At 37.3% G+C, this 12,929-nt stretch overlaps 2 protein-coding genes across 3 annotated transcripts; one reads left to right on the top strand and one right to left on the bottom strand.

The window, feature by feature from the left end:
• Positions 1-3,520, top strand: LOC110804768 (dehydration-responsive element-binding protein 2E-like). The gene is made up of 2 exons (XM_056831081.1): positions 1-1,797; positions 2,401-3,520. The coding sequence occupies exons 1-2, from the start codon at positions 1,775-1,777 to the stop codon at positions 3,263-3,265; spliced, it is 888 nt and encodes a 295-aa protein (XP_056687059.1). The 5' UTR covers positions 1-1,774; the 3' UTR covers positions 3,266-3,520.
• Positions 3,521-3,766: 246 nt separating this feature from the next.
• On the bottom strand, positions 3,767-11,146 carry LOC110804770 (uncharacterized). Of its 2 annotated transcripts, XR_008923093.1 has the most exons (4): positions 10,163-11,146; positions 9,591-9,683; positions 7,603-7,697; positions 3,767-4,154 (listed from the first exon to the last, which is right to left on the bottom strand). XR_008923093.1 is itself a non-coding variant. In XM_022010374.2 (3 exons), the coding sequence occupies exons 1-2, from the start codon at positions 11,078-11,080 to the stop codon at positions 9,636-9,638; spliced, it is 966 nt and encodes a 321-aa protein (XP_021866066.1). In that variant the 5' UTR covers positions 11,081-11,145; the 3' UTR covers positions 3,767-4,154; positions 9,591-9,635. The 2 variants fall into 2 exon arrangements, 1 of the variants encoding a protein (XP_021866066.1); XM_022010374.2 differs by lacking the exon at positions 7,603-7,697 and having other exon boundaries at positions 10,163-11,145.
• Positions 11,147-12,929: the final 1,783 nt, after the last annotated feature.

Below are 12,929 nucleotides of genomic sequence, written 5' to 3'. Positions count from 1 at the left end.
GGGTCTTAAGGGTCCGCGAGTAGGGTATGGGTAGGGTACGGGTCTGAAAAATTAAGACCCTTACCCTACCCTAAAAAAAACAGCATATGCCCATACCCTACCCTTACCCTATAGGGTCTAAAAAATAAAGACCCATACCCTAATTTTAGGGTAGGGTCCGACAGGGTCCGGGTAGGGTCCTGGACCCGCTGCCATCCCTAGTTGTTACACTTTTATTTTGGAAAATCCCAATTATTTGGATACATCCCTATTTTCACTACCAAAAAGTTAGGGTCCCACAACATATCTTCTAAAACCTCGTGCCCTGTTACAAATAATCTAAGACAGAGAGAGAATCAAATTTGGAACAAGAATTAAGTGTTTTGTGCATTATTCAAGCCAGTAGGAAAGTCGCGACTAAAGTTCTCTGTTTTGTAAATCATGAATGTTGCGCTTTAGCATGTTGGCAATTGGCTATTAGTTATCGGCTGGTGCGTGACTAGTTCACTTGACTGGTTTGAACTGCGATTTGTATTAATTGTTTAAGTTTTTTTTTTTGTTTTTTTATAAAGATATGTTTGGCAAAACTATTAATGAATGTTATTAACTACTTCAAAAGTTATGAGCTACGCCCACAAGCCTCAAGCTAAAGTCAAAAGCCAAAAGTTGCTTTTTCATTTTGGCTTGTAACTCAACTCTTTAGTTTGTTGGAAAAACCGTTTATATATATGGAGATCAATAAGTCGAGCCGAGTAAAGTATATTTAAATGCTCAAGCTAGACTTGATATGGAATTTTCAAGCTCGGGCGCAACTGAGCTTCTATTTTCCTTATTTAAACTTGGCTCGTTTAAGATTTTCATTGTCCAAGTTTGTATCACAGCTCACAGGTAGCTGTTTAAGTCTGAGACAATATTAAAGTTCCTTTATATATATGTCTCACTAAATAACTTGAATATCTGAAAAAGGTGCCCAACCTTGGAGACATCTTGAGTGAGGTTTAGATTATTTTTGATCAACTAGAAACCATGACTTGTATGAGGTTTCTTAACCTATTTGGGAAGCTCAGGTAGTCATAGTTCGATCCAAATTATTCAAAGAAACAAACCTAAATCATAATCAAATAGTCAAATATCCGACCCAAAACCCGACTCAATATACCTTTTCTTCCTACAAGTATCCTAAACCCATCCACAACTTAACATCCTCAGTTTCAACATTTAATTCACAAACAACATTTTATTTCTTAGAATTTTAGTTTTAGTTTTGTGCATGAGATATAAATGACCCGATACAACGAATAATTAAAAATTCCTAAATCCACCACTGTCTGCGAATTGTCACCCGACACCCACACAAGTACACAACCCTAATAGAGTAATAAGCTAATAGGTGCATTGTCATCGACTCATACGATGATTGATTGAAGCATAAAAAAAAAACAGGGGTTGGCCTTTGAGGAAAGGATTTTGAGGAATGAGGATTCTAGACTAACAGAGTGACTGAGTGAAGAAATGTACACGTGAGGGGTAATGACGTGTCAAAAATTGAAGAGATTATAGTGTCCGTTCTTGCCTACAGACATTGCCACGCATCTAACGCACATCTCACCAGATTTTTCAGAGGTTGTTATAACCCTTTGCTGACGTATTTGCCCCTACACTTTTTCTATATATACTCTTTTGCCTTTCTCTCATTTTCCTGCTGGCTTTTGCATCTTCTTCAAGGGACGTCTTTGCTTATTACTTCTCACTTATTTTTATTCTCTAAATTTAAACAAACAATTTGAACAAGGAAATGGACTCTCAACTTTCTGAAAGGTCAGTTCAATCATTTTATATATGCAACTAATTTCTTGTACGTTTTGGTAGAGATTTTAGTTAACGTTGTACTACTATAACATACAATAGATTCGGATTTAATTGTTACATTATTGTCTGTACAAGTTATACGTACTATCAATGTGACTATTGATTCATTAGGTTCGGATTTAGTCGTCGTATTACTCTTTGTTAAAATTATATTACCGATGTAACTATTGATTCATTAGGATCGGATTTAGTCGTTGCATTTGTTCAAATTGTACCATTAGTGTGACTATATTGATTCATAATGGAGTAAGTATTGCAATTACCTAAAGAAATATGTTCTGAAATTATATGAACTAATTGTAACAAATATGTTCCTACAAAATTTGTGACTTGTGAGTGTTGCTTTTGTAAAGTATTTTCCTCTAGCTTTTCTTTGTTCTTATAAATGATTCAATGTTTCCCATGTTGTTGCACCAAGAGTACGTATATGGGTGTTCAGGGAAAATAAGCAACTTCAATCTGTTTTGTGAGGAGCAGTAGGACTGAGTACTGTACAATATGTTACGTCTAGAATAACAGATCTCTACTTTGATGTATGTGGGTGTTTTACAGGGCATATATGAATGCACGAAGGCGACGAAACGGGTACAACTCTGTAGCAGAGATTCTAGCAAAATGGAAAATCCAAAATCAACAATATGGTTCAACTATTGAAGAACGGAAGAAGAACACCCAAAAGGGTCCAGCAAGAGGATCAAGAAAAGGGTGTATGCCGGGAAAAGGCGGTCCTGAAAACTTAGGTTGCACATTCAGAGGAGTTAGACAAAGAACTTGGGGTAAATGGGTTGCTGAGATTCGCGAACCTATCAGCAGTTCAGCTACAGGTTATGGTAATACTACACAAAGCAAACGAAGCAGAAGGCTATGGCTTGGTACTTTCTCTACCGCCATAGAAGCTGCCTTAGCTTACGATGAAGCAGCCAAGGTTATGTATGGCCCATCAGCAATCCTAAACTTCCCTAGTCAACAGAATGTAGAACATGAAGATCAAGCTTTATGTGGTTCAAACATGCAATCTACTACAGCTTCTGAATCTACTGAAGGGTCTGAGAATTACAAGGGATTCAACGAAGAACTGAAGTCGCCGTGCGCATCCCAAGTGGTGGATGTTGGTGGTTCTAAAGAAGAGTTTGGTATGGGATCAGTGAATTCGAATGGCGGGAGTTACTTGAATTTAGGGTTTGATTACACTCATGATTGGGTAATGGAACCATTAGATGGTTTTGGGGGTGTTAATTTTGGTCTAAAACAAGAAGATGATTATGAGTTTGATCAGAATGGTTTATTTTACAGTGATTCTTCTGATTCAATGGCAAATTACAAGTTACAGCAGCCTTTGAGTGGACCTTTAGGGATTGATTTTATCACTTCTTCGGATTTTGTAAGGTCTAACACCAATCTTGACGGTCTACATTAGAAACAGTAGGCACACAGTTGAGCTCATACCGCGAGGAGCGACTTATGATTGCGGTTTTTTCATGCTTATTATCTTTTTTGGGGCTACTTCCTGAGGTGGATTCAGAGGAGCAGACCAAGGTTTTCTTTAGGATTAGTTGGTTAAATTTGATAATAAGGCTTGGTAATGATACTGGATTGGGATGTGTAGGTTTTACCTTCTCCAGCGTAGTTGGAGGGACTTTTTTTTCCTACGCATTTGGTCCTATTGTATGAAGGGTTACACCTCCCGGCTTGATGCTTTCACTAAGTTGCTCTGTTTTTTTCAGAGTTGTACCTTTTTTTTATGTTTTTTGAGGGGTTTTTCTAGTTGTAGGCTTGTAGCCGAATCTGTAAAACATCATCAATTTATAGTTTTGGATCATTTCTGTATTGAATCAGTGGTTTTTACATTCTATCAGTCTCCCAAAATCAGAGCTAGTAATTTGAAACGGAGAGAGTAATTCACAGACGAGACGACTAGTGAAATTCAGTATGGAGGAGAGATTTCCTTCATTGAATCTCTAAGATGTGGACATACTGCATACATTTTCAGAACATGTAACAGACATTCAAACATGATATAACAATGAACAAGTTGCATCTGAGTTCAAGTTTAGCAAATAGCTGAACCAGAAACTACAAAAGCACAAACCCCAATAAGCTGTTGATGTATCTGAATTCTGAGCTCAACGGCTGTACAATTGACAACCACCAAAATGTGATCTATCCACTTGTATACCCACAGAAAATATCACCACTTTCTTCAATCCAATCGCAACAACAAAGCATATGCCGTTACTTTCGTCCAATCGGAGTAACTGCTATGCAGAAGCACTTGCAGTATGATGAGGTTTCATCTGCCGTCCCAGCTGAAATAGCGGATTGAAGAAATCGAAGTTAGTTAGCATTAAAGCAGTTCATGAACCATGACTCATCTTGCATAACGGATAAGGCACATCATTTTATCAACTTGAAACCACAGATTTCGAATAAATTAACAAAAATCAAAATTTCCTTTTATACTAGATTTACCTAACGATATCCAAACATCCTTCTACTGTACTCACATATCGATATCACAAAGAAGAATATCCCAGACTCCCAGCCTAATCCTACTGTGATCAGAGAGGTAAAAAGTAGACTAGATGGTAGTAGCACTGGCTGTAACTAGGGAGGAATGCTACATCGCTGGTGGACAGCGACAAAAAGAGCCCATACCCAGGGCAAAATGGTATTTTCGCTACATGAGTTGAAAAGTCAAGCAAATTACTAAATATCGGCAATATGACAGTAATTGATACAACAATGACAGTATTTTAATACAACAATGACAATATTTATGTAAACGATGATAATACTTATATAACACTTGTATACATTTAATATGCAACACTTCTATCCATTCATTTAAGTGACCCCTTTACTTTTTCTATTTCATTACACTTGTATACATAATTTTCTTTTTTTGGGTGATTGTGACAGTATTTTAATACAACAATGACAGTATATATATAACAATGACAGTACTTATATTACCGATGACAGTATATAAGAAGTTAGCAACACTTGTACACATTTATTTAAGTGTGGGCCATCTTTCCAATTTTTTTTTTTTTTTAGGGTGGGTATGGGTCTTTTTTATCGCTGGTGGACAGCGATGTAGCATGTCTCGTAACTAGGAAGGCTGGGATTGGTGAAGCTCAGAATTAGCTATAAGCCTATAAGTCCACTGTGAGGTGCAATTAGGAGGTTTATTGGTGGATTTGGACTATGGAAAATCCATACAAAACTTGCTGATAATTTATCCAGACATTTCAGAGAAGTAACAATGACCACGTCTACAATTTTCCAGCAGAGCGAGAATAAGAGTTGGCCGGAATGGTAACATGGCTTTGGATAGATTTAGGAGATAAAATGAGAAGATATAGGGAAATAAGACCGAAGTTTTGATTGATTAACAAACTGGAAAACAACAATAACAGTGTATTCGAGAGACTCACTTTCTCCCAAAATGCAAAACAGACTTAACAATAAACTCTCAATAATATTCAACCTTATTCCCCTCCCCTTAATTTTCTCTATTTATAAAATTTATTCCCCAAGCTACCCATAACTAAATTACAAAAATACTGCCTAAAGTTCCCCTCCCCTTCAGTTCATTGCAGAAATCCATATCCATGATTGCAGCATGCCGATATTAATTCTACAATGTTAGCAACAAGTAAAAGAATAATTTTGTCTTCAAAGCAATTTGCAGCTTATAAAATATACCTCTTATATAACTTTGGAAATATGAATGCTCATACAGAGATTGATGACTAATCGTGTTTTTGGATAGCAAGATAGAAGCGAAAGGGAGGGGAGGGGGAAGATGAGCTTCATTTTCCCTCCAAATCTCTCCAACTTTGGAGGGATGGTGTTTATTAATCCCTCCCTCTCTCTCCCTTTCCTTCCTCCAACCTTTTATCAAAACAAGGGAGCTTGTTCTCCTCCCTTTCCCTTTCTCTCAATTTTTGCTTATCCAAACATGGTGTAAATAATCTATTCCTTCCTACCCTCTTGGCGCTTCTTTCTTTAACTTCCCTTGCATTTACCTTCAATCTCAATTAGATTCTCCTCGTTTTCTGCTTGTTCACTTAACTATATATCTCTTCCCTTCCATTTACCTTCAATATCTCTATCATTTTCTACCCTCTTGGCTCTTAAATTCAGCATTTATCTGATTTGGGCATGTGGATCTAACATGTTACAGAGTCCTGAATTATTATTTACCAGTGATTATCCAAGCTATAAACTGTACATGAAGATCTCCAAGTTTTGGAACGAGAATAAGAAAGGAGTTGGTTTGACAGAAACATGCAATGTCATGTTGGCGATTCCAGCAGTAAAGGGAGCAACAATCTCTTAGCAAAAGACAGGTGTTTTCACAAGAGTAAATGAAGAAACAGGATTTGTAGCAGACTACCATGCCATTCAGAAACTTCACAGACAAAAAAAACTTCAAATAATTTAACTTGGCCCTATTGATCTCCATTCGGTACACGAAGCAGAAGTCATAACCAATGAAAGATGACTGGAGGGAAAATCAGTTAGACAAGTGTGTTAACACTTGTAAAGTTGTGTCACCTACCTACCTCACCACCCAGCCACCCCCTCCACACACAAAAAACAAGACAAACAGGAGAAAAGGGATGAATAAACAAGTGATGTGAGCCCAAGAATCCCTGTCGCATGATAAAACAGAGAAGATGACATGTAAAAAGTTCAAACATATGACACAAGTAATCAAAAGAGGACAAACAAGCATGCCTGATGCAGCTAGCTAGTATTCAGTCACTAGTCACATACCTAACTGCTATGAATTAACAAGTGCTACCCCCCATATTACCAAACTGCTATAAAATATTAAGAGCCCCTATCCCCCATATTGATGCTTAGCACTAACCTTCAACATAAGAATCCGAGTTCCGGGGAATATCAGACAGAATCCATATATTTGAGAAGCTTATTTTGGCTAAGAACAAACCAACGTTAAATGGCAGCCCATTGCCACTACAAAGTTTGTCTAGGATAAATTATAGGGTCAATGTTCAAAATTTTAACCCTGCAAATGAGAAGCTACAAGCCCTCCTAAGTGCCAAACTTAGAGCCTACGGTGATCACAAAATGAAAAAGAAAACCTTTCTTTTGCAAATGGGTGTCAGCGAGACACCTGACACCTTAAGTCGCTCAGACTCATATTACATCAACTCCTCAAGTACCCATGAGACAAATTGAGACCCATCGACACTCTGTCATGGTACTAAAGACACTTGATTCTTCATTTTGGACAAAAAACATGGCAATTTTTCATAAATAGCCTAGTCCTAGACTCCTACATTTTTACACATGTCCATATCTAACACGAGTAACCAACTCCGGTATCTTTGTAAATTGTATTTATATCTTTATTACTATCTAAAGAAGGGGAATATAAACAAGACAAGCACAACCACATAGAATAACTTTAAATTTTTGTTTCACTATTGGTGCAATGGCTTATGCTTGAAATGGCAGTCTCTGTTATCAATAGCAGAATATATTCACCCGCTGTATCTCGCTCAGCGTGAAATTTAAAATCCAAGGGAACCCTGAAATCTGTCTCTCACAGCTAAAAGAAGAAACACTCATTTATATCGTACTAAACAGCTGTCTCCCAAACTAAAAAACAAAGGTTCAAAACAACATAAAAAAGAGCAACGATCAGGAAAGCCTTGACTTTTAGACCGTTCTTACAACTTAAGTTTTTGATCCGTGAAAAATGACAATCCAACCCACCTTAATAACTTCTTTGGCCCCTTGCTATTTTTCTGCAACACTCCTTAATGAAAGCTGTCTCCCACTTCTGGAAAGACTCGCCATTAACCCTGCGGCTGCGGGGTTCAATTCTTAGGGTTAAACCTATCTTGCCAATAGACTGTTTTTCAAACTGAAGCTAATCAGTTGGAAAAAAAAAAACAAGGAACAGGAAAGCCTTTCAGCCTTGGACCAATTTTACATATTTCTCGACCAGTTTTGGATGTGTCGCCCAAAAATGACATTGCTGCAATCCTTTAGAGAATTCCTTACAATTTATTTCTAAAAACTCTGTATCCTTAGATGCTAATAAATGAAAGAAAAAAGAGCAAAAATAGGCAGGGTCGGAATAACAACAAGGAGCTACAGATACCAATCATCCTCGAACACAACATCCTATTTTTCTAGGTATAAGAGACTGCACAGCAATTCATAATTAGAGTAGACTAAGAAATAGCTATATTCTACTTCGTTGACAGCTGATGCAAATGACAGTCCATCATCCAAAATTCCAAAACACATGCAACAAATATGCTCACGATGCAAGAGACAGTTAATAAAGCAGCTACTACGCAGAAAGGCAGTTTAGAATTTCGAGACAAGGATCTAGAAGGAACAAGCAAGAAAGCAGCTGTTTTCTGAAATCTAACCCACATAATCCATCATCCATATTCTTTGTAACATGGCTAGACGATCCCAACATAGAAGTAACATACTTTTAAGAAGTACCCTTGGATCCAACAACAGTAAGGGATCGTCTAGCCATGTTTAGTCCGTATTCTACCTATTTGTAAACGTAGTTGCATAGTCTGTATTCTACCCATTTATAAAGTGAAGAATTGTATTTATTGCTCCCTTGTTTTTGAATCTATCTCTCTCCCTCTCTCTCTGTTACTTCCCCTCTCCCTTTTGTTAATTCCCCTCTCCCTTTTTTTACAGTAAGTTTTCTCCCCCCCCCCCCCCCCCATGCCCATCTCTCTTTCAATCGACTTTTCCTATTATTGTTGTTGTTGTATTTGTTCTTAAACTTGCAGTCTGTTATTGTTCATTGTTGCAGTCGGTTGTAGGTATTGCTGTTTTAGGAAATACGGTAAACTCTCTCATTCATTTTTTCCATTATTATTGTTGTTGTTACAGTCAGTGTTGTTAATATTTTCGTTTTCTAATTTGTTGTTGTAGCTCATAAATTATGTGAATAATAATGAATAGTTTTTGAGTTCATATGACATAATGAATAGTTTTTGAGTTCATATGATTGATTGAGGATGTAATTGGATAATTTTCAATGTCATCTACCCGGCGATTGTGTGGTTACTTCTACTGATTTGATATCGATGTATTTGTGATAATTGATCTATCTAGTATGAATGAGTAAGTTTTAAGCGATTCAGTGCCAGTTTAATTGGGTCAAGAATCAAGATGCCATCGAACAAACAAAACAAAAGCAAACCCCGATAAACGCACAGCTTGTAACAAAGTTTGTTTCCATGACAGCTTAGTGATAGTGCAGAATTTCTAATTTGCATTTTTTGAAGTATAACAAGAAATACACCCAAAAGGTTTAGCAGAACAAAGGTTTGGGATGATGGCCTGTATTCTATTATTCTTCAAAATTAATCGGACAGCAAAAAAAAAAAAACACTGAGCACTTCCAGAACTTTTCACTAGGACACTAGTCCAACAACCATTCTTAGAAGGTCATCTGTTATTTGCATTCAAAACAGCAAATCGCATATCCTCCCAAATTATCAACTAATTGTAAATTATCTAACCCTCTCCCCCCCCCCCAGCCCCCTTCACTTTAAAAGAAAACTAATTGTAAAGTACGATATGAAAACTCTTACAGCAACCAACGAACCATGATATTCATATAAAAACTAGGCTAGCATAACCTGAGACTTTGAGAATAAGCTTGCAATAGATATTCAATTTTTGGCAGTAAGGTAAGAAATGATAACAAAAATTCTAACCTGGAATTCGAACAAAAAATGTCCAATAATATAGACAATCACCAATCATTCAAGCCCAGCAACTCTGTGCCTCAACTTCATGTTGTGTATTTCCTATACAAAAAGATCAAGGAGCAGAATAAATTTATTGGCTTGGCTTCCATAAAAAATTCGAGAAGCATAACATTTCCAGTTTCCATTGCATTCAATAGATCAATAGTACAAAAAATCCTATATTTTTACCACATCTCCAAACATTACTAATCAATACTTCCAATTACCATTATGTAAGATATGTGCAGCTCATACATGTTTCAGACATCATATGCATCAACATAAAACTAGTACGGAGTAGAAGGCTCATATCTTTACACATCAAATTTACCCGCAACTCCATACATCAAAAGATACCAACCAAAGTCACCATCAATAACTCATCAATTCATTTCAATAGGATAGATATCTCAAACAAAATCCAATGTTGAACAATTCAAATGCCACTAGTTCCTATACGATTCCGGAGCCGGAAATAATAACCAGCATTATATTCAACAACATTACATTCAAACCAATATTCAGTGCACAAAACTTACCATCTCAAGAACTTTAGAGGAAGAGCCCTCAACTTGATTAGCCAAGCAATCAAGCTTAGCAAGCATCTTCTCATACAACTCTTCAACTCCACCAACATAACTCACAGCGTCTGACCCGACCAACCTACTCAAGCTCCCTAGCTCGTACCCGGCGGCGTAAGCCTCCAAATCCTTCTGATCCTTAGCAACCCTCTTCATCTCCCTCAAATTCATATTTTCTCTCTCCTTCTCGTCCTCCTTCATGGGAGACCCGCCCTGAAACTCATACGGCAAGCAGGGGAGCTCCGAGTTCGGCGAAAATGCGCTGTACTGCCCTCGAAACGCCGGACCAATGTTGACCACATCTAACGGCGTCGCTTCGAAACAATTTCCCGACTTCACGAAGTGGTAAACCCTATACTCGTGAGTGTGAATTAGGGATTGGGAATCGTGAAACGGAGTCGTTAGGAGGAGGAAGATGCGAGGAGAATCAGCGGAGGAGAGAGACTGAGAGACAGCAAATTCATGAAGGGAAGGACGTAGAGGCGATCTCCGGCGACCTGAGAACCATCCGATGACGTGGCGGTGATGGTTACGGCGGAGGAGAGAATCGAGGTCACCAGGGGAGTTTCCAGACGAGATGAATCCAGTGACGGTGGCGATGAGGGAGGAGGGATGGGGAGAAGGGGAAGGAGAGTCGTCATCGGTGAGAGATGGAGTATGGAGAGAGAATTTGCCGAAGAGGAGGCCTTCGGTGTTTGATGAGGCGGAGGCGAAGCGGTTGATGAGAGAAGAGAGGGTTGGACCTGAGATTGAGACCTTGAGTAATGGAAGGTCTTCCATGGCGGATGAGGAAGGGGGAGAAGAGAGAGAAAGAGAGGTGAGGTTGGAAGGTGGGGCACTTTTGTTTTCTCCGCCGGATGGTGAAATTGGGGCCATTTTCAAATGTTGGGATTAGTTTTCGCAGCCGCGCAACTTTGCCCGATCTCTGAGAGTGGACTAATGAGCGCTGGTTATCTTACACGGAGGAGCCTTTAGAATATAAGAGCATTTACAATGGTGATTAACGAGGGTTTTTAAATCTCAAGTGGCTTGTGTCCATATGGACACAAGGGATCCAAATACAACCATCTTAAGTACCAACACATAATATGTCAGTACCAATATGCAAAATTGCTTAGAAGTACCACCAATACAAGTCATATTGTGTTTTGGTATTCATATAGTTTATATTGGTACTAACATATTCTATATTGGTACTCCAGATTCTGTATTGGTACTTCAGATTCTGTATTGGTACTCACTTGTGTCCACATGGACACAAGTCACTTGTGACAAAGACTTCCTCGTGATTAATTGCTTATAATGCAGAAATATTACAGTAACCACTGTGAAAGATATATCTGCTTCAATAATGACGATTCAAAAGATTTCTCACTAGGTTGATATAATGACGAAAATAATGACGAAAATTTTAAAATATAAGAGCATGTGCAAAGTTAATCTACAATAGGTTTTATATAAATACGTACTTGTGCAAAATATTTGTGAAGGCTCAAATCTTGCCTTAGATTACTATTATCATCTCATATTTATAATACAAAGAGGCTAATGAGATTATAACGTAAAGCTAAGCTAGTAACCTACGAAATCAATTCCTATCACTACCACCACTAATGTATGAAATCAATGCAAAGTATCAATACTACCACTAACATCAATTCTCAGCCATAATGCTACTAACGTATGACATGAATGCCAAATCAATTCCTAACAATATCTCAATAACTTATCTCACTTTCTGATCATCCACGACATACTTTATTTGTTGAGAGGTGAATCGGTTTCATTAAATGATAATAATTAATTAGTTAAACGGTATCAAAATTTGATACCAAATTTAAATTTATTATCTTAAAAAGTAAAAACATAATAATCATGTCGTAAGAAGTATAACTTACAACAATTTACATGTCATAAAGACATGAAGCATTACGTATTTACGTTTCACTATATACCCTCAAGTCGCCTATCTTATCGTGGAAAGTAGAAAAGGAATCAATGTTTGATGCAAATCAATGAGTAAACCAATCAATTGACAACTCCCCTTTCTGTTTTAGATAACCCTTTTCCAAATTGTATGTAATTACTTGTTCACTAAGTCTTCGGTACTAATTACCTGATCAAGAAATGGTGAAGATGACAAACATAAACACTTGGTGTGTGCATCAGTCATTCAACCATTCAGCACATTCCTTTGTCTGTGTTTGATATTGTGCTTGTTTTGGATTATCTAATAAAAAGAACGCGGCGTAAGAGAGAGTGAAGAAGAGAGGGTGAATGTGTATTGTCATAGAATTATACCTTTAAGTATCAGGTAATTTACTGACTTGATGGAAATGTAACGGTTCCATTACCATTATAAATCATCTTTTTCTTTCTCTTTCTCATTGTGGAAAGGTGATATTTTCACAAATGAAGCTTTTCTCTTTTCAACTTTGATGAGGGTATAACAACTTTTGTAGCAATGATGTGTGAATGAAGAATAAGAAATAAGCTAGACTCTTTATATAGAGCATGGAACTAGGGTCAGGCCTTTGGTTTTCATTTAAATCATGTTTTTTATAATATTAGTTGTTCAATAAAATTTTGATGTTCCCATTTGTAAAAGGAAATAAATCAAACACTAATGGAAGAATATCTCCCCTGATTTGGTAAATATAAAAACAAAAAGATCATAGGGTTGTTCACACTATTGAATGTCTTTTCATGACATTCTTAGCATGTG

This window comes from Spinacia oleracea, chromosome 6 (genome assembly GCF_020520425.1).
Source record: "Spinacia oleracea cultivar Varoflay chromosome 6, BTI_SOV_V1, whole genome shotgun sequence".
Classification (NCBI taxonomy): domain Eukaryota; kingdom Viridiplantae; phylum Streptophyta; class Magnoliopsida; order Caryophyllales; family Amaranthaceae; genus Spinacia; species Spinacia oleracea.
The sequence above is the reverse complement of the archived record's forward strand: the minus strand, read 5'-3'. Positions and strand labels throughout refer to the sequence as shown.

Coding starts and splice junctions, on each gene's coding strand:
- LOC110804768 (XM_056831081.1), top strand. CDS start 1,775: ATGGACTCTCAACTTTCTGAAAG. Junction 1,798..2,400: donor GACTCTCAACTTTCTGAAAG/GTCAGTTCAATC, acceptor GGTGTTTTACAG/GGCATATATGAATGCACGAA.
- LOC110804770 (XM_022010374.2), bottom strand. CDS start 11,080: ATGGCCCCAATTTCACCATCCGGCGGAGAAAACAAAAGTGCCCCACCT. Junction 9,684..10,162: donor CCTCTAAAGTTCTTGAGATG/GTAAGTTTTGTG, acceptor CTTTTTGTATAG/GAAATACACAACATGAAGTT.